The sequence below is a fragment of the Thamnophis sirtalis genome, unplaced genomic scaffold (genome assembly GCF_051295495.1).
Source record: "Thamnophis sirtalis isolate CommonGarterSnake01/CBP01778 unplaced genomic scaffold, rThaSir2_p1.2 scaffold_1, whole genome shotgun sequence".
In the NCBI taxonomy this organism is placed as follows: Eukaryota; Metazoa; Chordata; class Lepidosauria; order Squamata; family Natricidae; genus Thamnophis; species Thamnophis sirtalis.
Window position 1 is genome coordinate 148,839,423 of NW_028261381.1, and position 25,227 is coordinate 148,864,649.

Below are 25,227 nucleotides of genomic sequence, written 5' to 3' on the forward strand. Positions count from 1 at the left end.
GCATGAGTGATCATTTATCTCTAATTTATTGCAATGTGTGAAGATGGGTAAATCGCAGTCTATAGCTGCATGAAATATAGCAGAATACCATAAACTGTATATATAGTACAGTCCAGTGGTGGGATTCAAAATATTTTACTACCGGGTCTGTGGGCGTAGCTTGGTGGGTGTGGCAGGAGAAGGATACTATAAAATCTCCATTCTCTCCACACTCCAGGGGAAGGATACTGCAAAATAGCCATTTCCTCCCGATCAGCTGGGGCTCAGGAGGCAGAGAATAGATGGGAGCGGGACCAGTCAGAGGTGATATTTGCCGAGTCTCAAAATTTCTACTACTGGCTCTCCACAACTGGTCAGAACCTGCTGAATATCACCTCTGGTACAGCTCTATTGAGAAGTAAGTTTTATTGAATTCCAGTAGGACTTCCTTGGATGCACATATACATATAGAATTGTGACCTACTTTTCAGTAATGGCAAGTTTAGTCTTCTTCCATAGGCCCTGGGTAAATCCCCACTGCTGACTGACTTCATTCTCCTGGGCTTTTGGCAACTGGGAAAATTGACTAATCTCATTCAAGGCTTTCATTTCTGGAGCACAGCGATCCAACTTCTTCCACAGTTCATCAAGCAACTTCAACCTATATTATCAGGAGTAAAAAACAGACTGATACCTTATAATTTCACTGTGACTATTCTGATATTCTTTATTTTAAAATACTTTGATTTATTATGTCTATGGAAATTCTCAGTCATCCAGGTAATGGTTGTCCCAAAAGTGCTTTTTCAGGAGGCAACTGGAATTCCTTGTTAGAGCTGAAGAAGCTTCTTGGATGAGAAGTGTGACATCTTCAAGGAAAAGCAAGAAAGTCAAGTGCCTCCTGAAAAATAGACCTTTCAGATTTATTGTGTTGTATTTTATCATTATATTATTTTAAAATGCTTCTAGTTTGAAGAAGGGCTTCAACTTCCAAAATTCTCAACCATAAGATCTAAGAATTAGTGAAAAAAAGTTTTTTTTACCTTTGTGAAATAGCAGGAATTGTTGGGTCCCTCAAGCCTATCCCACTGATTGAATCATATATATCTTGAAGATTTTTAAGTAGCTCATTATTCCTTGAGGAAAATTCTTCAGTCTTTTGATTCTGAGTTGCTTCAGAACCAATAGAGGGGCATTCTTTTACAAGTAAATCTGCTACCAGCTCTTCACAGCTCATCTTTTTACCGCTTTCAGCCTCTACCAAATAGATATGAAGCTGCTTAAATTTCTCATCTAGAGATTTGGCTTCTTTCTCCATGTGAGAAACCTCCTCCATTGACTGTGGAGACCAGCTCAGCGATGTAGAAGCATCCATAGAACATTGACTATATCTCAGGGAAGCCAGAAAACTTTCAAAATCTTGTAAAACTGTTTCAATGGCTTGTATCTTTTGACTCAGTTTTTCTAACCGTATTTTATACTCGCTGATCATTAAACCAATGGCCTGCCGATCTCTTTGGTCAATTGTCCATCCTACAGGGCTTTTTTGTTCTTGGCTGTTGCATTGTTCAATACAATTTGATATAGATGCCTGAATTTTCTGAAAGAAAGAACGATAGGATTGGGAAACTATATTTTATGCATACTATTAACTACAATGCTAAATCTGAGAAATGAGAGGTGGCTCTATAGAAAAATGTTAGGCTGCATACTTTTATTCAGAAAGGCACAGGTTGAAAACCTGACTTCTCTACGGAAGGCTGGAAAAACTCCTTCCTAATAGTCTAAAAAGCTATTACTGGTCAATGTTGATGGACCAACAGGTCAACCTGATAAAGTACTCTAGTTTCTTATATTTCTAAGCATCATATCTACTTTTATAGATGAAAAATGATGAGCAGACCCATTTATTCTTCTAGGGGAATAAACAGATTTGAAGGAAAGCACTTAAAGAAGTCTTTGGGTCTTTTGGCCATGATAAACATTATAGTATAATACAAAGTAAGAAAGATTCAGAACCTTTCTACTACTTTCCCTTAGAGAAAAATGGCTGAGATTGGGAAATTGAACTGAGAAAAGAGGCTTCAGCAGTCCTGCTTCCAAGTTATTTTCTGAAAATTTCTTTTTGCAATTTTGCACTTAGGATTTCTGTGACTAAAGATAATGCTCTAGAAGAATCTGGTGCTAACCTATTGAAGATGAATAGGTGTGCTTCGAATTCACAAGAAAATTTCAACACAATCAGTACAAACCTTCACTTTCTTGTACAGAAGATCAGTTTTACTCATCACATAGCGTGGAATGTCTCTTTTACAAAGCTGTTCTTCTGATTTGCAGAGTAAGACCCATTCATTTTCAATTGGCGTAACAAGGGCCAAAGCAGCCTTTAAAGATTCCATCCTGTAGGACAGCAAGTACAAAATGAACATTGCTTAAGGAAATGTCTCCACATGTTGTACAATATATAAAGAGAGAGTAGTTCTTGACACAACTCAATTAACATAGAATGTGGTATACACCCGAGGATTTCTTTTTCATCAAAGTTAATAGGTCTTAGCTTTGGAGGATCAGTCAGGCTTTGTAAAATTTTGACTAACAGGAATAAGATAATCAACACCCCAACTCACCATTTTGTTTAAAATATCTAGTCCATGTGAGCATAACAAAAAAGTCTAAAAAAAGAGCAAAACTTCCCAAGATCACTTTCATTGCCTGCAGAAGTTGTTCAAAGAACTGACCATCCACATGGATGTGTTATGCTTGACAAATCTAATTAGATATAATGTTTGATATCAGTTACTACGACTTCCCTTAGAAGTTCATAATGATGGGGCAACCTGAGCACATTTTTGTTATCTTCATTTTTTAGGAATCTTTGTTGTTCCCTTTCAAGGCTAGATAAGTATGACTTTTAAAAAAAATTGAGACCTTCCTAGAAATCAATCCAGATTGCACATTATAACTTCTTCTCGCTTTCTGTGGTCTCAGTCCATAAGGAGTACAAGCCATCCCCTCTTCACATGAACAGCTGAATACTTAAGAGGCAATCTGCAAGCTGAACTAACTTTCTCCATCTCTCACACCATCTGATAAGTCAGATTAGTTCAGAACAGGGCATCACTGATTTTCTTGAAGACAAAATCTATGTGTGCTTCCCTTATGTCCAGTCAATTAGCCCACTGCTTCTTCAAATTTTAATTTGCCAACTGTACCTTTTATCTAAAGCAAACTGCAGCTCATCCCATTCTTTGTGCAAATCCTCCAAGTCCATCTCACATGAGAACTTCACTAACTGTGAAGCCACAGAATCAAAAGGTTTCCAGGAAGAATCACCTTTACTATCTAAAGCCTGAAACAAAATGTATAAATATTAGTGGTGTGCTATAATTTTTTTAAGTAACATTGTCAAATTTATAAACACAAAAACAGAAATAATGTTCGACTATGCCTTTTTCCACAGTTTACCATAGCGTGTTAACTGAGACAAAGCACAACCAGTTCATCTATTGGTTATAATACATTCCAATTAGAATATTAATACATTTAAACAATTTAAATTAATAATTAATTTAATTGTTAAAATAATTCATCAATTTGTCTGCACAGGAACCTAATGAATGATCAGTAATTACTAATGCTAACCCTGTTAAAATGGAAAAGATAACCCTATATAATATATTATTCAAACTCTTGTGTTAGCCACTGCTAGATTCCAAGGAGCAGTTAAGGATGGCAAAATATTATCTTTACTTTCATAACCAGAAGTTTTATGTAACATGTCCTGCAGTATGATTCTTTTGCAAGCTGTTCCATGGGTGACCAGTTAGAATCCATTTGTTTTTTTACTGCCAAATGAATTGCATTGTGACATTCTTTGGCATCAGCCAAGCTTCTGCCTTACCAATTTAATTTTTTAACTTTTTTTAAAAAAAATTAGTATGAAGTTAACAGGATATAAACCAAAACATCAGCCTCAAGCAGAATCTTATATTAACATTGCTACTGGCTCTCTCTGTGGCCCCTAGATCAGAGGTGGTATTCTACCAGTTTGGATCAGATCACCCAAACCGGTAGCAGAAATCGTGGGTGGTTCGGCACACCCACGCCCAGCTCTATGGCATCCCATTTAGGCCCTTTTTTCGCCAAAAGTGCATGCGCACGCTCACATTTGTGAACTGGTAGGGAAGGTAAGTGTATACCACCCTTGCCCTAAGTCATTGTCAGAAACTCAAATGGTATAGTTATATCAGAAGCTGTGGTTTGTCCTGTGGTTTACAGGTATTTTGTAACTGGCTCCACCTGACCTAATAACCATTTTATGAACACATCCATTATATTATCTCAAAATTCCAAACATAGACACTTTTGCTAAATGTCTGAGGAACCCTGACCTAATAAACAAACGAGGAAAGCATCTGAACACTTACTTCCAGTGTTTGCAATTTCTTCTGAAGGGAAGAAATGTTTCTCACATCATCAGTTAAAGAGGGAGTTATTGTCTCCCTGATGCTCTTTAGGTGGAGTTTCAGATTATGTCTTGCTGTGTCATAGCTAAGAGAAAGCATGATATTATTAGTAATATTATGCAAAGTTGGACATGAAAACAAGATCCCGATTTCTTCTAATGCTGCCTTCTCCTCCTCATCTCCATGAAACAATTCAACTGTTTGTTTCCTATTGCTTTACTTTCTCATTTCTTTTATCAGCCATCTTGATTTATATAATAATCTTCTTCCTTGCATATCCTAAATGAATGGGGTTTTTTTTTAGGTTTAAGTTTATTTTCGGGTACCAAAGGCCATAAAAACTATGCACAAAAAAGAAGCAAGTTCTTAAGTTAAATGTTCAACATGCAAGTAAGCAAATCCATCCAGGAGAGATCTGATTTCTGAGGCTAAGGAAGGAACACTGGAGGTTTCCCAAAAGGAGACAAAGCAAGGGACTTCACTCAATTGGAACAGCCCTAGGCTATTAGAGTGATGCAGTGGTTAAAGTACAGTACTGCAGGCTACTTCTGCTGATCACTGGCTGCCAGCAGTTTGGCAGATCGAATCTCACCAGGCTCAAGGTTGACTCAGCCTTCCAAGGTCAGTAAAATGAGGACCCAGATTGTTGGAGGCAAGATGCTGACTCTGTAAACCACTTAGAGAGGGCTGTGAAGCACTGTGAAGCAATATATAAGTCTAAGTGCTAGTGCTATTTCAAGACCAAATGATTACGAAATCTAAAATAATTATTCAGACTAGTCCAAAGTACAAAAATGAGGAAAATGCATTTTATGTTACTCTTTATAATAATTCTGGGACTGGGATCTGACATATTAAAAGAGGGTAAACTAGTTTGAAGATTCAGAGGTTTGCAAATTCATTACTTCTGGTAAATACCTATTTCTTGTCATTCAATATTTTACACTGAAATATACCTTTCTTTTAATTTTTTTAAAGCCAAGTCTCTATCACTTTCCAACTTTTCTGCCTGGTGTCTGCCGTTTTGAAACTCCTTTTCTGGTTCCAAATGTATACAAGAAACATCTTCTGAATCCTAAAAATATAACCAAAAAAGTTAAATAATTGTAATATGTAATATCATAAAAATAATTATGTAGATTCAATGAAACAAGACCTTTTTTAATTTTCCATATAAAAGAAATCTCACCCCCAAAATTAAAGACTTCGCTTAAAAAGACTGGAGGTTATAAAGCTACAAGGAAAATTACTTTCATGGATTTATTGTGTGGTAATTCTGGCTCTTTCAGCCAGAAGAGACCTGCAACTACTAAGCCCAGTATTTCTCAACCTTGGCAACTTGAAGATGTGTGGGCTTCAAGCGGCTAAGGTTGAGGAAGAATGGCTTAACCAGTTCCATTCTGGAAACCCAGAAAGGAATTAGAACTCAAGGTAAAAATCAGTAGGTGATGATGTAGAAGCAATGCAACTGATTGCTTGTATCTGAGAAGGATGCAGGGCAGCGGCTTATTATAGGATAACAATTTGTATGAAAAGCCTTGGTATCAAAGGTATTAATGAATTAATAGCATGAATGTTATGCTATGCTAAACAGTCTTTATAATCACCAAAGGAGAAAATTCTTGTGCAAAGAATGGCAAATTCTACAGCATCTTATGAATTTCAGGTTTCTAATATATGGCTCTGTGCAAGACTATTTTTCAGGTTGTCACATAATAACAAATAGGCATTGATCTAGAGACCTTTATCTATATACATCAGTCTTCATCAACCTGTTAGAACACAACTCCCCAAACTCAGTTTTGGATTAAGAAAGGCTGATCTACATGAACATTAAAATGTGAGTCTTACCTTTTCAGCTTCAGGATTCTGAGATGATACCCTCTCTTCATTGACTAACACAGGTGTAAACTCTCTGAATTTTAAAATGAAATAACATCAGAGCAAAGCAATGAAAAATACATCTTAACACTGCAAAAAAGAAAAGCACCACCCCAATTCTACTTAATGTTACTGAGAATAATTCAAAGTTTCCCAAACTTCATTTCTTGTCTTCTCTCCCTCTCATCTCCACTCCAGGCTCTTCCTTGGAATTAAAATTCGACATGTTCTATTCATATGTCACAAACAGTAGCATCTGCGGGGACTTGCTATTTTCATTGTAATGATGAAAACAACATTGCAACATTTTACTATAAGTTCTGTACTTTTGAGGCATATGTGATACTGCAATGCATGTAAAAAATGGTTGGAGTGGTGACATAAAATCACCCCAATGCTGTTCTTAGTCATTTTTTGCCCCCTTGCCCCATCTCCCCACCCATATCCCCCTTTCAGAAAAAGTACTTTAATTTCAGGACCAATTTGCACATAATGGTGAGTTATAAGCTTCTTCCTCAAAATAGCTTACCACTACCACCCTAACTTTTTGCAAAATGTCTGGTTTTAATTCACAGCATAATGAAATCCATTATTCCAGCCATGAAATGAGGGACAGTCAAAGGTGCGAAATAGTTAAGAATCTCCCACAAAAGCAATTTTATTTGATGCTAAACCAACTATAAGTGCCCCCGTGCCACAGATTCTACCCTCATTATTGAAAATACCCACCCTTTCTCAGGTGAATGGTCATCGCCAGTCCTAGATACCAGCTCGTTGTAAATGGTGGCTGCGCATTTTTGAAGTTCTTTTTTCTTTTGCTCATATTCGGCAATTGGCAGCTTTATTTTGGACTCTTTTTCCACTTTGGTTATTTTATCACTCATTGCTTTCAAAGCTTGTAAGCAAGTGTTAAGCTCACCCAGGCCACCTTGCTGAGAAAAGAAGGCCTGAATGGATACAGAAATGCAGATGCACCCATCTTGAGTACTCCAAGTCCTTATTGACTAACAATTGAAATCACCTGCGCTCATCCCATAAAACTCTTAATGGCAGTCCCGAAAACACATTTAAACCTAACCTAATCAATCATATTCTTGAAGCATTGTGGCTACGGTAACACTATGGATAAGAAATGTCTGCTGAAATTCAGAAGCCAGAGGGCTGACCTGTTAAGATATTCAATTGTCACTGTTGATGTGAAGTTGAGCTCTTTGCTCCATTAAATGACCAGACCATATGGTGCTTCAAATTCAATATCGAAAAGCACCTTGGAGTAAATAGAATATCTGTCTGCCACACTTCAAAAAAGAGACATGCTCCAAGGCATTTTTAGGGGGGGGGGGAATCCAAAGCACTGGACAGCCAAATAGTAGAGAAAGAACTAAAAGGATCAGAATACTTACCCAGCTACTGTTCACCAGTAATTTAGCTCACAGGTAACATTTTGGATTTTAAAAAATATCCTTACTTACTATAGACAGGCCGATTATGCAAACTTTCAGCTCAGGTATATTGATTCTACTGAAGTAGTAGGTTATAATTATTTCAGTTTTATGCAGCTAGCCAAGTTACTAAAGACATCATTGCATCATTATATTACAACATCACTCAATTTTACAGTTTTCCAGCACAACAATTCCAGTTTGGGTTCTTGGCCTCTCCCAGTGACAATGATGTTAGGAAACAGAGTTAAAGGAAATCTCTCGTGTCATTGAGATATCGGAGAACCACAACTGTAATTCTGACTCATTACACAGCGGCTTGTAAAATAAATAAAAATGTTTGAGAAACAAAAGAGAAAGCCAGTTTTATATGGTACCTCGTGCTCCTCAATAAGTCCTTTGGTTTTCCCAGCATTGAGCAGTTTCTTCTCTTTATTTATCTGCTTATTGAGATTTGAAAAAGTCTTATTGAACTTCTCCCTTTCAATTTTCAATTTCAGGTGAATATAGGACATGATTTCACACCGAGCAGCCTGCGAAAGAGATGGCCAAATCCAAATATTCACTTTAAGCAGCAAGGGAAGTATTTTACATACAAATCTTGTTCTAAGATCAGAGTAACATTTTAGCTTCAAAAATAACCCTGCACACTATGTGTCTGTTCATTACAATCTTCCTGAGTTTCCACTCAAAGCAATTAACAGTAAAATAAACATAAAAGAATGAAGTTGTAATTAAAAGATTAACGTTCATCCAGAGGATATGTAGCTGAGAGGGGGGGGGGATATAGAAAGGTTCACAAAATCCTCCTCTATGTATTTGTTTGGTATATTAAGGCACTTCTCTTCATTACAGATGTCTATAGTGATTAATAACAAAATCCATGATGAAAACCAAGTGAACAAATAGAACACATCGAGAACTATAGCAAACTACCAATACAACCATATCATATGCCATATTTATCCAATATTTATATACTGTTAAATATGTCAACTCTGTTTACACTTTTGTTGAAAATGGAAGCAAGTTAAAACATGATTACATGAAAAATACAGATGAAAATATAAAACAGAAAAATAAATTAGCCGAGAGAGCTCATTCTGGTAGAGAGAAGTTCCCTGAGAATGGGCTCCAGCATGAGTCCAGAAGCTTGGAAGACTAAACCTCTGGTTCCAGTGAGTGACCCAGACTGGATCCTAAGAGCTCACTGTCTATCTCATAACACAAAGGGAACAATCCCTCATGGAATATTGTAAATTTTTTAATAACCTGTAAGCCATCCAGAGTCATCTTGCAGGGGAGATGGTTGGCACAAAAATTTAATAAATAATTAAAATTTGTATGTAGTCACTATAAAAAGGCTGTCTTAAACTTCTGCCAAACATATATAACAGCCCATTTTTACGTGATGCATGAACATGCATATACTTTCAATGAATCTCCTGGCAATATACATCAAAATCCTTGCATTGAAGGGAAGATCAGCAAAAAGAATGCATTATTATTCTTGATACCAGCCAAAATCCCCCAAATGAAGAAGTTGTAGTAGTAATGGAGCCACAAGAATTTGCATCTAGATTCCTCCTAACCAACCAACAAAATACAGCCTAATACAATAGACTCACATCCTCTATACCGGGAGTCCTCAACAGAGGTGGTATGCTGCCGGTTTGCACCAGTTCGGGTGAACCAGTAGTGGCGGCAGCACAAGGCTTTGCCCACCCACCCAGACGTCATCACAGACTTTCTGCACATGTGCAGAAGGTTTTGTGCATGCCCAGACATGCCCTGCATGCGCTCTTGCTACCAAACTGGTAGTGAAGAAAAGACGATACCCAACCGCTGGGCCTCAGGCCATTACCAGTCCATGGCCTATACAGAACTGGGCTGCATTACTAGCTGACCAGCTTGTGTGCGCATACAAATCAACTTGTGCAAGCAGCAGGCTGGTGGGCATTTGCACTACAAGTCAAGCTGCATGCATGCAAGCATTCATGCAAGTCGGGCTGCCACCATGCCAGTTATGCGCCCAGTTCACCTTTTCCCCCCGCTCTCAGCCAGGCCTCCACAGTTGGGGACAACTGCTCTATACAGTTGCTGTAGATATGGAAAAAGTTCTGGTAACCACATAAAATAAACTTGTCCATCATTACTTATTGGAACTAATTTATTGAGCCATGTCTTCAGCCTAGGTCTCTTTGGATGAAGCTAATAATTCTCACCATTATATCATTCATGCTACAGCAAAAAAAAAAAAATCCTGCAAACATTTCATGTAAATATTAAATGCTCAAGTGGCTTCTTCTTGATTAAAATATCTATTTCCAAGCACATTTTCTCACCTCCCATCTCTCACAAACATCTTTGCTCCTTTCCTCCACCAGTGCCTTTTCATGAGCTGATAAAATGCTTTTCAGTTGTTTTGCTGCTTTCAAAAACTTGCTAAGAATGTTAGTATCCAAGATGCTAAAAGCCTCCTGGGGAAAAAAATGACATAAAATTATGGAATGATAATCAAAACAGCAAACCCCTTGCCCCAAGGTAGATGCATGCCAGGGTGATATAGGGGTCCTCCCCATTCCAGTAGAATTGCAGATTAAAACAAGGTTTGCTGGACAAGGACAGCCTTTGAAATAACATGTTTGAAGCCACTTAACAGAACAAGAAGAGCTCATCTAATGTGCATTCATGCTGGCTTGGGGAATTCTGGGAGTTGAAGTCCACACCTTTTAAAGTTGCTAAGGTTGAGAAACAGTGAGTCCTGCCCTAGGACATAATGCACTGAATACCTTCTATAGTCGTAACATGAAGATAGGGCCCATCACAGACGTGGTCTGTGTATCTTTCCTAGATTCTCTGGTCTCATTAGTTTGAAGCCCTGTTACTATCCCTTCCCATTAGATCTTTGATATAACTTTGGGGCATTGCATAGGGAAATTACAAGTATTTCCATGCTACCCTGTGCTGATCTCAGCCCCACAGCCCACACTAGATAAGACCAGCAGGTGTGGCCTACTGGATCCCTAATTTAAACACTCGTGTATATTTGTTGGTTTACAAATATTAGTTGCAGCTTCCTACCAAGAAGCTGCATCTCTAGAGGACATGCCATCATATTTTGATTAGGTTAGATTGGATTACATTAGATTAGAATTGAATTGAATTGAATAAAATTGAATTGAATTCTTTATTGGCCAAGTGTGATTGGACACACAAGGAATTTGTCTTCGGGCATAAGCTCTCAGTGTACATAAAAGATATAAGTAATGAATCAATTATTTCATTTACTTTACAATATTTCAATTACTTTACAATAAAAAGCAGGAGGAAAATAGGGCAGGGACAGGCACTGCTGTTCCTTTTTTTAAAAGGGAAATATTGTTTTACTGAACTGTGAGATTACATTATTTGAATACAGCGGTATCTATACATATGAACTAGAGGTCATTAACGCTATGATGATTTAGACAACTTAAAATTTTACAGGAAAGGAAAAGACTTTATATCAATATTAACCGTGGTGTCTAAATTGTAACTGTTAATAAACATAAGATTGCTGTTTTTGTTAGCAGGTGGTTAATCCATGGCAGCAAAAAATCAGGGGTTTGGTAATATCTTTTCCAACCAATGCAGGAGTTGTAGCTCACAAAGGCTTATGCCTTTTAATAAAATGTGTTAACTGAAAAATGTGCTTTCAGACTTCATTTGGAGACATCACTTTGGTGTTTTTCACAGTCCAGATTATTTATGTCAGAGATGTACAATTTCTATCAATTCTAATACTGCACCACATCTTGCATAACATTTTGAGGACCTCATTCCAAAAAAACACAGGGCCAGGCTTGTTCTGGGAGTTGGTTTTAACAGGTAAAATGGATGCCTTAAGCATTTACATGCTTTAAAGGAACCATTAAACCTCTAAAAATGTTGACAGAGCTCAAGCTATCATAAAAGGAACACTGGTAGAGCATACCTTTCTTTTTTTTACTTCTGCCTGGAGACATCCTTAACATGTATTTTAAAGCTGAAATAGTAACCATTTTTGTTTTTCATCTATTGCAAGCACAGTACTCTGCCCTTTAGGGTGTCTAATTATGCAGTGGTATCATGGATTAACTCACTTCATATTTTGAATGTGGTTCTTCAGAAATTGTCTTTTGGTCTACAAGATGCACAGCTTTTAGAACGATTGTTTCAAGTTCCTTGTGAGCTTTTTCAAAGTTTAGCTTGTCCTCGTCTTCTGAAAAGAACTCATCTGGTGTACATGGATCTGTCTGAAGGCTAATAGGAACAATCTACAAAGAAAAATCATAGCAAAAAGCATCACATAGTCTTACTATGTTATCTGCCATCATCAAAAGACCTGTGATCTTTTCCTATTACTCAATTGTTAGAGACTTTAGATGGAAGATGGAAAACTTACTGTCTGAACTTTCTGTAAACTTATATTAATTGCATACTAAAAAATATTTTTCTAGAGCTGAAATAATTCCAATAACCGTTATCAAAATACAAACAATTATGGGAAGATGTATATATATTTCAGGGTTGTGTACATTTCTGTAATTCATTCTCTTCTAGGACTGCATTAAACCATTTCCTTTGTGGATCTGATCCTCCTAACAACTAGAAAATGGAAATGATAAATATAAGACATAGATAACATAGCACAAGATGTGGCTGCAAAAAAAAGGTAAATTCAATTTTAAGTTTCATACACAGAAATACTATTTCTAAATGGTAAAATAATCCCATTATATTCTGCTTTGATCAGACCTCCACATCAAGTACTGTGTCAAGTTCTAGCGACTACACTTTAGGAAGGATTCAGAGAAAATTGGAAAATGTTCAACTAGGGGCAATGAAGATGGTAGGAGAATAGAAACTGTTCTGAAGAGGGATTGAAAGAACCGGGTATGCTTATCCTTCAGAAAAGATAACTGGGAAAGAATATTATGACACCCTTCACATACTTAAAATGATATCTCTCAGAATAAGGTGAAGGCCACATCTCTCTCTCTCACTCCACTCTCACTCACTGCAGAATATGAAATAATGGACTTCATTTACAGGAAGAGAGATTACAGTTGAATTTTTTTTTAAAAAAATTAAGCCATGAATATCCATACACTTTATGCAAACGTTGGAAAAAGCTGTGAGAGATGGTGTCCATGGAAGGGAAGCTAGGGTGATAGATTATAGTGAGGCAGCAATTTCCCAGCAGGAGGGCACATATTCCTGAAGGTGTGGGGGGTGAGAAAAGAGTCAGCCCAACCCAGACATGGATTGGAGACAAGTAAGAGAGTTTGGACAGGCGCTCCCTAAAATCTCCCAGGGTATATCTGTTAGGGTAGGAGAAGTAAGGATTTAGTTTGGCAAGATTCCATCTACTTCATGTAAGCAAATAAAGTCGTGAACTCTAGCTGGATTGTTCCATGTCGTTCTTGGGCTTAGCCTAATAAGAAAGCTCCATTTTCCAATAAGATACTATTAGAAGTCTATGCAAGTCTGTATTCTGGGCAACTGACTTACCAGGAGATAAGCAATAGGCCAGGAAATATAAGTGTTCTGTCTATTGTATGTAAGCAAATAAAGAATTGAACTCTGGATTGCTCTGCTGTCGTTTTTGGGTATAACCTGACAAGAGCCTAGAAACTTTAGCAGAAACTTCTGCAGAGGAGGTTTAAAAGTCAAGGTGGCAACTGCAACTATGAGACTGAAGCCTTGGTCCCTTTTATGTGGGTGACACAAACAAAATAGGTGGGAGCTTCAATTGTGTGGCCACACCTGGCAGCATAATGTTTTTGACATAAATGCACCTGAAGTCAAATATTGATCAATATGACTCACACTATACTTCTTAGATATTACAAAACCACAAACCAAGCCATATTGGGCTAGACCAAAGTTCAATATTCTGTTTTTCACAATGGTAAACCAGAGTCTCCTGGGGGGGGTGGAGGAGGAGACCGTGGGACTAATTCTGGATAAGACCAAGCCTTAAGAACAAATGCATACAAAGCCAGAATTGAGAAGACAGCAACAGACAATAAATGTCACCTATGCAAAGAAGCTGAAGAAACCTGCCAAGTTGCTGCAAGAAGATCACACACAAGCAAAGGTAGTACCAATAGTTATAGGTGCCTTGGATGCAACCCAAAACAACTGGAGCACTACTTGAACATCATAGGCATCGACAAATTTGCCATCCGTTCATTGCAAAAGTCAGTTTTACTGGGAACAACTTATATCCTCTGATGATATCCGTAATACCATCAATCATCCAGATCTGCCTATCCCAGGTCCTTGGAAAGGACTTGATAGGTAGTCAAATATGCCAAACCCAATCTGCATATCTGGCTGACTGCAATGAACCATAATAATAATAAATTTCTTTCTACCATTGTTCCCCAGCTATTGGTAATTTGCAAACAGTTACCGTGACTTGGACCCATAAGAGCATTAGTAACTGCCAGTGGTGCAATTCAGCCAGTTTATCTGGTTCAGGCGAACCGGAAGTGGTGGTGGCAGGAGGCTCCGCCCACCCACCCAGATGTCATCATGTCCCATTTTTGACGCTCTTTGCATGCGCATAGCACGCTCACATTTGCAAACCAATAGCAACGGTAAGTTGATTTCACCCCTGGTAACTGCCCATACAAGTATGGGCTCTTTTAGGTGGGTAGTCCTAACCAACACATCTGCAGATCTAGAAGCAAGATTATGACTGCAATTTACCCCCTTCCCTGCATAGTTCCTTGCAAATGCACAGAAACTGTATCACCCATATTGAATGGCAAGAATAGAGATTTAGTTTGGAATGCAGCAAATAAGTATTAAAATTCCAATTTATATATAAAATAGCAGATTCTTTACCTCTGACTTTTCAAAGCACACTTTAGGAAACTCCTTTGAAGGTTCCACTGGATTATTAAATACATCTGGATTTAATTTCTTAGAAGTCTCAACATTTCCATTGTTATCTGTTACCAACATCATTTCTTCCTCTTGCATCCTCAACATTTTCATTTCCTACAAACATCAAGCAACATTTGTTATAATCCTCAAGTTTGCTACTTGGACTTTGATGCTTTATTCTATGTATGTGTTTGCATTAATGAAAGTCATCCAAGAATCTGCAAACATGATGCTTTTAATTGATTTTCTCAATTAGGCCATAAAATAACAACTATTATGAATGGTTACTGTTCTTGTATAGATTTGGAGTTTTATAAATGTGGCAATATCAACATATATCAAGGTCTTTTTGCCATGTTTTTTTAAAAAAAGAATCTACTAATGAGGAATATTTCATGCATATGAGAAAGTAGGTCTATTAAGCTTATGCCACAATAAATATCTTGTGTTATTAATTTATTACAAAACCATCCATGACTTTTGAAGACTTTAATTAATAGGTAATATGCAAATCCCATTCCTGTAAAACTGATAACTGCAGTCTAAGAAAACCTTGAGATTAGTCCCTACAATCACTGAATTCTAATTTTAATTTGATAGAAGGGAAAAAATAAATACAGAAGGAATAACAATATTCATTGCAATATTGTTATTAAAAAATTAATACTTAGTATTAAAATTACATGTAATTGACTATGAATGATAGGATTAAAATTGAACACATCTCATAAAGCATCTATCTGGGGGAGGTTGCTTATCACTTCATTTGACGTTTTTTCAATCCTTTCGGGAAAAAACAGGGATGAGTCTGCAGATTTAATACATAAGTATATAATATGGAGCTGTGGTGGCACAGTGGTTAGAATGCAGTACTGCAGACTAACTCACTGCTCACATCCAGGAGTTCGATTCTGAGCTACTCAAAAGTTGACTCAGTCTTCCATTCTTCAAGGTCAATAAAATGAGGACCCAGATTGTTGGGGAAAATATGCTGACTCTGTAAACTGCTCAGAGAGGGCTATAAAACATAGTGGAATGATATATAAGTCTAAGTGCTATTGCTTTATAAATTTAACACTAAACTGTTGTGGACCAGCAGGATCCGGTTGAGCTGCTGTTGGACTCGGATACGAGGAACCATATGAGTCTACCAGGGAAGATGTGGAGGACCCTGGGCAGGGTTCAGACTCAGAGCAGGGACCAGAGAGGCTGGTTGGCCACCAGGAGGCACCTGAGGCATGAAGCAGTGGGGAGGATTCAAGGCAGTTTATTCCTGATGCAAGACAAAGAAGGACAGAGAAATGGAAGCAGCAGCTGCGGAGCCAGACTCAGAGATGAAAATTAAGCCCAGGTGGTTGTGGCTTGGCCCCTCCCAAGAGAGTATAGAAGTGGGGAGGGGTCATTTGCAAGACACAATCGTTTGAAACAGTATTGGAATACTCTGTCTGTCATGTATCTGTGCCTGTTGGATTTTCAAATAGTCTTGCATGTGAGTCGCGTCTGGGCCTTCAGCCAAAGGAGTTGATAAAGCCGTGATTAAAGAGTGGCAAACAGCCAAGCCTGTATCAGGGTGATTTGCAGGTTGGAGGGGGGGGTCAGAACACTGAACTACTGGCATTGATGTCAGGCCTGGAAGCCATCTTGGGCATTGGATCTTCAGACTGCCAGATTCCATAATCTCTGGAAAACTGGGAGGAGGGGATTTTTTGGAGCTGGGGAGATATATAGTTATAATAACATTCCTTTCTCCAAGAGACAAGGACACTGCACCTGGAGGGGTGTGACTGGGAGGCATCTTCAGTGTGGGTGGTGCTTTGATTGGACCATAAATTGGACACGTGGGTGCTGGACAGGTGTTTGGACTTTCTTTTGGGTGGAGAAAACCTGGAAGCTTTCAGATTTGGATTTTCCCAGATGTGCCAATATGACACCTGTAATAAAATGGAACTTTGAGGAACCTCAAGCCTCAGAGTCTTCTTTCATTGGGGGTGTTACTTGGAACCCTGACAATTGAGCTTAAACCCAAAGTGATGATATGAAAATTTTTATTCCTTCTTTTAATTTATAGCCTTACAGTACAGCGAGGTACTAATATTGTAACACTTCATTGCACTGTAAAGTATGATTTGATCAAATTAGGAAAGGAAAATATTTATGTCCACTCACAAACTTTGTCTTCTTTATAAGCTTAGCCCATTTTCTGTTCAATTTTTTCAATTCTCCAGAAACAGCTGATCCCACTTCTGCATTGCTGGATTCAATCAAAAAGTTTCCAGCTTCATTCAAGGAACCATGCCGTGAATTCCAGGCTGCCAAAGTTTCTGGGGAGATCTAAAGGATCATATTAAAATCCATATGATGTTTATGGTGCATCCATAATTTTCAAAATAATTTCAATGACTGGGAAAAAAATAAACATACCTTCTTAAGATGGTCTTTTCGAGTCTCTTCCAGCCAAAGTTTTAGCAACTGGATGTTCTCCGTATAGTTGGCCCAAGACGATAAAACTTTTTTTAAGGTGTCGTTCACGCTGTTAATGTACTCTCTGCATTTGGAAATCTGAACTTCTATCATCTTAAACAATTTGACTGTTTCTTCTGGATCAATTTCTAAAATATTTTTAAATAATAACATCATTAACCATTTCCACAGTGGTATGCAAAGGCTTTCTACCTTCCTCGTTTACTTTATACAACCAGGAGATATGAGCAGATTTTACAGATCAAAAATCAATATTGAAAGAGAACAACTGGTACAAGGTAAATACATTTGTCATTCGGATGAGACTCAAGCTATATCTAACATGCAATTATAATTCATAACACAAACATATATACATATATGCATATGCATATGCATATGCATATACATATATATATATACACATACATACATACATACATATTGAATGAACAAACTGCAATTAAGTAAATTTGCCATAAAGATCAAGCCTTCATCCTACATTTAATGAAATTGTCTCACTTCATCTTGCCCACTGTTCTTTAGTAGGCTCCCATAAGATGAAAAACACTTACGTCTCTACTAACAAGGGAATAATAGGTACACAATATATTTGTTCTGTCCTAAATAGCTACTTTAAAGATGAATGAAATCTTACTAATACAGCTTAATGGGTCATAGGGTATCAGTCATAGGGTAAGAAACAGGCATTTAGGAAGCTTCCTGATGTTTCTTTCTTCCCTATCTTACACCAGACAAAATCATGGTGGCATTATTTAGTAATTTTTCCTGAAAATCCTTAAGAATTTAGGAATTCTTCCCATTTCCAAAGCAAGGTGTACAGTCCGTTGTTCTCAGGAAGATACTTAATCTATTTTGGAGCTCCACAGGTAGCTTTCATGAAAAGCTTATTACTAATACAGTAAAAATCACTTTATACTAAAAACAAGAACACTTGGGAGAAGATGGGGGCCATCTTTTTCAAAAGCTAAATTTGTACTTTTCTTTACCTTAGTGAGGACAATGCCAAAGATCTCATGACAGTGTAACAAATGCATGTCCTTGAATGTTCAAGATTCTAACCATTCTATTAGTTCTTTATACTTCCTTTGCTCTGTCTCTATCCAATATTCTCTACTTCATACCTAATGAACACACTGAATTTTCTTAAGGTTGTTTTCAAGATGGAAAAGATGTCCTCTGACAGTTCCTTCCCCTGCTTTTTTAAAAATACATATATATGCCCTAAAATCTTAAGTTTCTTTAAATGCATTGCAGTACTGTATTTTTCGGACTATAAGACACACCGAAGTATAAGATGCACCATAATTTTGAAGAGGTAAATTTTAAAAAATGTTTTTGCAATCTGCAAGCCTAATTTTTTGCAAAAAAAAAAAAGGGAGAGGCATGCAGAGGCTTTGGGAGGCTTGTAGAGTGTTCCTGGGCACTAGGGGGCAAAAACAGCCCAGTTTTTGCTCTTTTTTACACACACACACAGCCCTCAGGAGCACTGTGCAAGCCTCCCAAACCCTCTGCACCATTTTTGCAAAGGGAGAGAGGTTTCAGTAGGCCAAAAATGTTGTATTCAGTGTATAAGATGCACCCAGATTTTCACCCTCTTTTTAAAGGGAAAAAGTGTGTCTTGTACTCCAAAAAATATAGTAATTCATGGATTGTGTGATTCTGGCTCTGTAACAATAATCCTTACAGACCAAGCACTGAAAATCAAGGGGTTGTTGAAGCCTGGACAGAACCACTGTGATGTTTATGAATTCTTACCCAAATTAGGAGCCTTTATCCATTTTTTCTTCTGTGCTTCACATACTTGTAATGCAGTGTCTAGTTGACCAAGAAAACCTTTTTCTTCAATAAAATTCTGCCCCAAAATAAAATGACACATTTGTTTAAGAAATGTTTGCCGCTGTAGAGAATTAGAAGTAATTCAATTTGAGATTTACAGATTATCTGTGTTTATATGGATCAGATGAAACGGAGACAAAATAAGGGATAAAAGCAAGGAATACCAGCTGTGGCGGAGGAGGGTGAGAAAAAAAATAAAAAATTAAAATGTCTATGAGGGTAACATGATGAAAGAGTCACACACACACAGACAAAAACCCTCATCTAGCATAATTTGCCCGAGGCACAAACTTTGAAATATGTGATAGTCCTGGAACACATGATCTCAATTGAAATTAATTAATTCAAAGCTTAAACAAACAGCTTTTAAAAACAACAGGACTTTATACTGGCAGTTCAAGAGTGAATAGTGTTCTCTGCCTCTCAAACCACCAACAACACTGTCAAGGTTTAGACCTTACAACATTTGGCAAATCTTCCTACTTGGAAGAACAAATCGTGGGTTTTTTTTCCTCAGACCTCTTATTAAATGTTTGTAGATTTACACTGACATCTGCTGGATGTTCGTAGAAGAAGAATTAAGACAGATAAAATGAGAATTTCTGATGCGAGAAAGCTGTTTTTAAAATGGGAAAGAGGTAGTTGAAACCTTCAAGGACAAAAAGCAAGCAGCTCAAGAGCTGTTGACTTAAAAAGGCAGGTGGAAGGAGCCCAGTATTTCAACCTGAGACCAGTTCATACGGCTATAGGGCAGGATTCCTGTACACTGCTAGATGCTGAACTGCTTTGTGCAAATGGGTTCTTAATACTCTGCAATGAATGTATATATCTGAACTTCTTGGTCTGCTGAGGGATGCCTTGCTGAGAAGGAATTTGTCATACCTAGATAAAGCCTTGGCTAGCTTTATTAGGCAGCTGTGTTAGCCACTAAGCCACAGGGTCTCCTCCTTTATCTTTATATATATATAATGTATTTACAACTGAAGCTAAGATATGGCACTTTTAACATGCTAAATTCATAATCCATATTCGGATGACAATTATTTGCTTAGAGCAGCCAGTTGGGCATAGTGGTTAAAGTGCTGGCCTAGAAACCAGGAGACTGTGAGTTGTGGTCCTGCCTTATGCATGAAAACCAGCTGGGTGACTTTGAGCTAATCATTCATTCTCTCAGCCCAACCCACCTCACAGGATTGTTTTTTAAGAGAAAAATAGGGGAGGAGGAAGAAGTATCATTTATGTTCACTGCCTTGAGTTAATTATAAAAGTAATAAAGGCAGGATAAACTATTTAATAAAACTTAAAACTTAAATGGATAGATAGGACATGGGGACAATTTTACGATTGGCTTGAAAAAAGATATAAATAGAAAGAGAAAGGAACAAAACATGAAATAAATATCTCAGATGGCACATTATTAAATTAGGGGGAGAAGAAATAAGAAAATATTAAAATGTAAATATACAAGCGGAAAAATGATACAAGTGGAGCTAATATTAGAAATAAAATGTAAAGAGAGAAAATTATTGGTATGAAAAGGAAGTTGGGATTGATGAAATGCCACCCTGAGAACCCATCAAAGAAAGTAAATAAACAAGGGCAACGGCGGAAAGGAGAGGGGGTGAGGAGGGAAAAGAAGAAAGGGTAAAGCAGAGAAAGTAAGGGTGGGGAATTAAGAGTGGGAGAGAGGATAAGAAAGAGGAGAAGGGAAGAGGAGAGGGGAAAGAGAGGGGAAGAAGAAAGAAGGAAGGAAGAAGGTAGAGAAGGGAGGTTGAGAAGACGGAAGGAGTAAGGTTGTTGCAAAACAAGATGGAGGCACGGGGTTGCAAGAAAGTGACCCACACAGTAGTGTGTGTGTGTGTGTGTGTGTGTGTGTGTGTGTGTGTGTGTGTGTGTAAAAATAGAGACTATGATGAATAGACAAATGTTAAATAGCAATTATAAGAATATATGTCTATGAACGAATTTGGAAGGGAAAAATAAAAAAAACATTTTATAAATAAATGAATAAATAGTATGTACAGAATTTATATGGATGCCTTTGATTCAACTCTATAGTCTCTTCTGCATAGCTATCCAAGAAGCAACCATAATGCTTACATGCCAATCCAATAGCAATAACTCCACAGTCTCCTTGGTTCCAAACTTGATGTTCCAGATGTTCAACTTAGATGTCAGTTCGTTGAAGATAGCTGAGCTGGATGAGCAGTAGTATTCCACAATAATGCTGAAATTTTCAAGTTGAACTTTGCTGAACCTGCAAATAAACCCAACATCTTGTCTATAAAATATAAGACAAAACCAATGAACCTGATCTGCACTCTATAAAACATGCTGTGCTCTAGAAAAATGCACAGCTTTTTTACCGGTTAAATAGGTTGTTCTGTCTTTATTACCAACCAATTTACAGATTTACAGGCTGTGAAAATATCTACAGACCCCTCACATCCTGGACGTAAATCGTTTCAACTTCTACCCTCAAAACGACACTATAGGACACTGCACACCAGAACACGATACAAGGACAGTTTTTTCCTGAATGCCATCACTCTGCTTAACAACTAATTCTCACAACAGTGTCAAATTATTTACTCAGACTGTATTACTATTATTCTTCTCATCCTTCCTAGTACCTATCTCTTCCCACTTATAACCATGTTGCTTGTATTTTTACAATTTATATTATTTTATTTGTTTCCTAGTATGATTTGATTGCTTGTTAGTAACCTGTGACTATCACTAAGTGTTGTATTTTATGATTCTTAAGGAATATATTTTATTTTTTCTTTGTGTACACTGAGAGCAAATGCACCAAAGACAAATTCCTTGTGTGTTCAATCACACTTGGCCAATAAAGAATTCTATTCTATTGTATTTGATGTGTTAGGTTGAACTGGGAACAGGAAATGCTGCAATCTGATCATGGTTGCGCAAGAATGATAAAATACAGTAAATGCATCTGAAGAGCAGAAGAAAAGTGTTACAACTGCTGGAGAGTCTACAGGACCCAGACAAGACTTTAATAACTTACATGAAGCCTTGGAGGCAATGTTCCCTCTATTTTTTTTTTCAGTGTGAGCGGAAAAGTACAGTGTTTGAGCTGCACAGTTTCATGCCTGAGCACCTAAGAGAGCAACAGTTTGAACTGCTGTCACGTCTGCTGGACATTTGCGCAACCTTCCAAGCGTCAAGCGCCGACTGCGAGCGAGGTTTCAGCCTGAGGAATCCCAGGCATGAAAAGTGCCACTCAAACACTATACTTTTCCGCTCACCCTGAAAAAAAAAGGCTCTCTGCTCAGCTTTTAGATTGTTAGACTGGCTAGAGAGAGACATGGCACCAACAGGGTCCTGGGTCCTGGCATTTTGCAGGCAACCTGTCCTCTCACATTCCTTTGGAATGCAACCCATCACATTTGAATTAGATTTTGCCAATTATCCTATTAAAAGATAATCCTATTATTCTAAAATACGACTAACTCAATATTAAAAACTGTAAATATTTAATGCTGATAAATAATAGCAGTTATTGTTATTTAGTATGATTAAAATCAGTATTGATATATCAATATAATATCTATCAAAATTGACAATAAACAGTAAAATAACAATACAAATATATAATGTGAAATATAAATGTAATAAATATAATATATAAATGCAACATAAATGTAATAAAATAATTTATCATGAAACTCTCCCCCTTTAAAGTAGTAAGATCAATTAAATAGTCTAGCAAGTTTGGACAATATGCTATATGTTATGTTACTTAAGAATATATATACCTCAGAATCAGATACAACATCCACATCATTTCCAACTGAATTGATAAAACCATATGCCATGCCAAAACTATTTTAAATAAAGATATGAAATTAATCAAGTATTGAATTTATTTTTCAAAATGAATGTACAATTTTTTTGTTATTTAAGTTTGTACCCCATCTTTTCATCTCCAAGGTATTCAAAGCAGCTAAAAGATTTTTTTTAAAAAAAATTGAAATCTACTTAAAAACTGGTGATCACCATCACCATAATCTAATTCAAAAAGCCTGGTTAAAAAGGGAATTATCCTTTTCTAAAACCAAAAAAGAAAGAACTGCTTGTATTCCGTAGTATTTAATCAATGCATAGCTTTCAAATGTAATCCAAATTATATATCTAAACAACATTATAAATCATTTAAATATCAGAAGATTTGAGCATTGTTTTTTCTGATCTCTTGGCAGAAAGAATGTGTACTGGCATTTTATGGAATTTAAAATGATTAAGTCCATGACACAAATTGCACAATAGGAAATCCAGGCCAGAATGCATTTAACTCATTGTATCACCAGGGACCAGAATTTAGCAGGCCCAGGGGGAAAAAAGTACGTAAGGCCACTTTATAGCTAAATTTGATACCATTAAAAATTAAATAGGATTAAAATCTGTGGTTTATAATTTACCCAGTTGTGCAATGTCGCCCGCCCCACTCCTTTCGCCAGCAGTAGCCTGCTGTACCAAGGGGGCATGTAAGAGGGAGGGGGAAAACAGGAGGAGATACGAGTCAGGGGAGCAGGTCGAAAGCCGCCGCACAGAGAGGGCGGCGGTGGAAAGGCAGCCAACCAGCCTGCCACCGCCAGCCCCACCGCTCCTCCCGCCCCCTTCCCAGCCCCACAGTCCAGCGGTCGCAGCAGAAGCAGCCCCGGGTCTCCGCTGCTGCTCCCCGCATTTTCTGGATGGGGTCTCGCAGGAAGGAATCTCCTCTCCAAGGGATCCCCCGAACATGGACTTGAAGAGCCATGCTCTTCAAAACAAGTCTGGGGAGGTCCTTTGCGGGCGGCCAGTTCTAGCCGCCTGCAAAGGACTTCCCCACGTTTCCTTTACAGAAAACTCTGCGCGGCAGATAGAAACTGCTGCGCGGGGTTTTCTAGCGACGTGCGCGGCCGCGCAGCCGCGCACCTTAGAGGGAACAGTGCTTGGAGGACTTTAAAAGACCTCTGGCAATTAACAGAAGCAACACTGAACCAGATGGATCAACAGTCTGATTCAGAATTAAATAGCTTCATACATTTATAAACTGGATACAAAAATACAAATGACAAAAGTCAGGAAATTGGCATTATTTCCAGAAACAAAGAATGTAGGAAGAGCTGTGTTGAATCAGGCCTGTGGCCCATCTACATTTTGCTTGTTAGTCCAGGCAGTGCTTTCAGAGAAACCACAAGCTAGGCTTGAGTTGATCATGGGGAGAATAAGACCACACAACTTGCCTATAAGGAAAATTGAATCCTGGGATTGAATAAATACCCAAACTAGTGAATACATCACATCTGGAGGATCGGTTGTGGGAAATGCATACAGTATGTGTGTCAATAAGAGCAGCAGAGATGCTCACCATAAGTCTGCAATTAGGCTATTAAATGTGATAAGAATACAATTATGTTTAGCTGAATGCAGAAAAAAGGAGCATGCAAATCGAAGGAGGAATTTGACATCACAAACCTTTTTCTCATTTCTTCCAGCTTCTGAGGTGGAACTACCAGCATTCCAGCATTATCTCTATTGTCAAAGGACTGAAGGGTTTCCAAATGTTGTTGAAAACTTTCCATCAAATTCTAAAAACAGAAGCACTATTCACAAATGTCTTACAATTAATACATCATTTATTCATCTATATGTGCATTTAATTTTCTAGCAACAGGACAGAACAGCAATTATAGGTTAATAAATTTCTCAAAGAAAAGTATCATTGAATAATTATGGAATAGTTTATAAAAATGGTTATAAAGACAGTTCCTGAAATATTGCATCTTTCTTTACTTAAAGAGCGGACAGTATTGTTACTATACAATATTACATGGCTGAATATTGCATTGTTGTTGTTGTTTTTTTACCTTGTTTTATATTATAAAACTGCACCCCAGAATATACTGTATTATCAGCTGCTGTAATTCCTGGGCATCTGCCAAAACCACCAAAACCCAGCAGAGCCCACTGATGATGCCTGGTGAATATGCCTGGGTTTATATTTGCCCAAAGAGATCATATTCAGAGCAATTGACCGTTGTCTTACCTGAACGGTCCTTCTATGGGTGCTGCGAAGGGAATCCAATCATGGGTTAACTTAGCCTTCTAGCCTTGAGACTGAGTATGCAAATATCAGAGTTACGCCTCCTCTGACTGGACTTCCGTTTCCTCTTCAGTTCTTTACGAAGTCCACCGAAGGAGCATTATGT

At 37.7% G+C, this 25,227-nt stretch overlaps 1 protein-coding gene across 1 annotated transcript in view; it reads right to left on the reverse strand.

Moving 5' to 3' along the window:
• SYNE2 (spectrin repeat containing nuclear envelope protein 2) overlaps nucleotides 1-25,227 on the reverse strand; it is a 247,724-nt gene that overhangs the window by 171,987 nt on the left and 50,510 nt on the right. The window contains exons 13-29 of the mRNA XM_087727378.1: nucleotides 24,494-24,606; nucleotides 21,110-21,266; nucleotides 18,929-19,025; nucleotides 17,111-17,298; nucleotides 16,856-17,020; nucleotides 14,648-14,803; nucleotides 11,893-12,066; nucleotides 10,114-10,248; nucleotides 8,146-8,301; nucleotides 7,056-7,273; nucleotides 6,297-6,360; nucleotides 5,402-5,520; nucleotides 4,407-4,530; nucleotides 3,192-3,328; nucleotides 2,232-2,379; nucleotides 1,023-1,579; nucleotides 464-640 (exon numbers count right to left, since the gene is read on the reverse strand). Of these exons, the coding sequence (XP_087583504.1) occupies nucleotides 464-640; nucleotides 1,023-1,579; nucleotides 2,232-2,379; nucleotides 3,192-3,328; nucleotides 4,407-4,530; nucleotides 5,402-5,520; nucleotides 6,297-6,360; nucleotides 7,056-7,273; nucleotides 8,146-8,301; nucleotides 10,114-10,248; nucleotides 11,893-12,066; nucleotides 14,648-14,803; nucleotides 16,856-17,020; nucleotides 17,111-17,298; nucleotides 18,929-19,025; nucleotides 21,110-21,266; nucleotides 24,494-24,606 (2,885 nt within the window). The remainder of the gene's footprint in view (nucleotides 1-463; nucleotides 641-1,022; nucleotides 1,580-2,231; nucleotides 2,380-3,191; nucleotides 3,329-4,406; nucleotides 4,531-5,401; nucleotides 5,521-6,296; nucleotides 6,361-7,055; nucleotides 7,274-8,145; nucleotides 8,302-10,113; nucleotides 10,249-11,892; nucleotides 12,067-14,647; nucleotides 14,804-16,855; nucleotides 17,021-17,110; nucleotides 17,299-18,928; nucleotides 19,026-21,109; nucleotides 21,267-24,493; nucleotides 24,607-25,227) is intronic.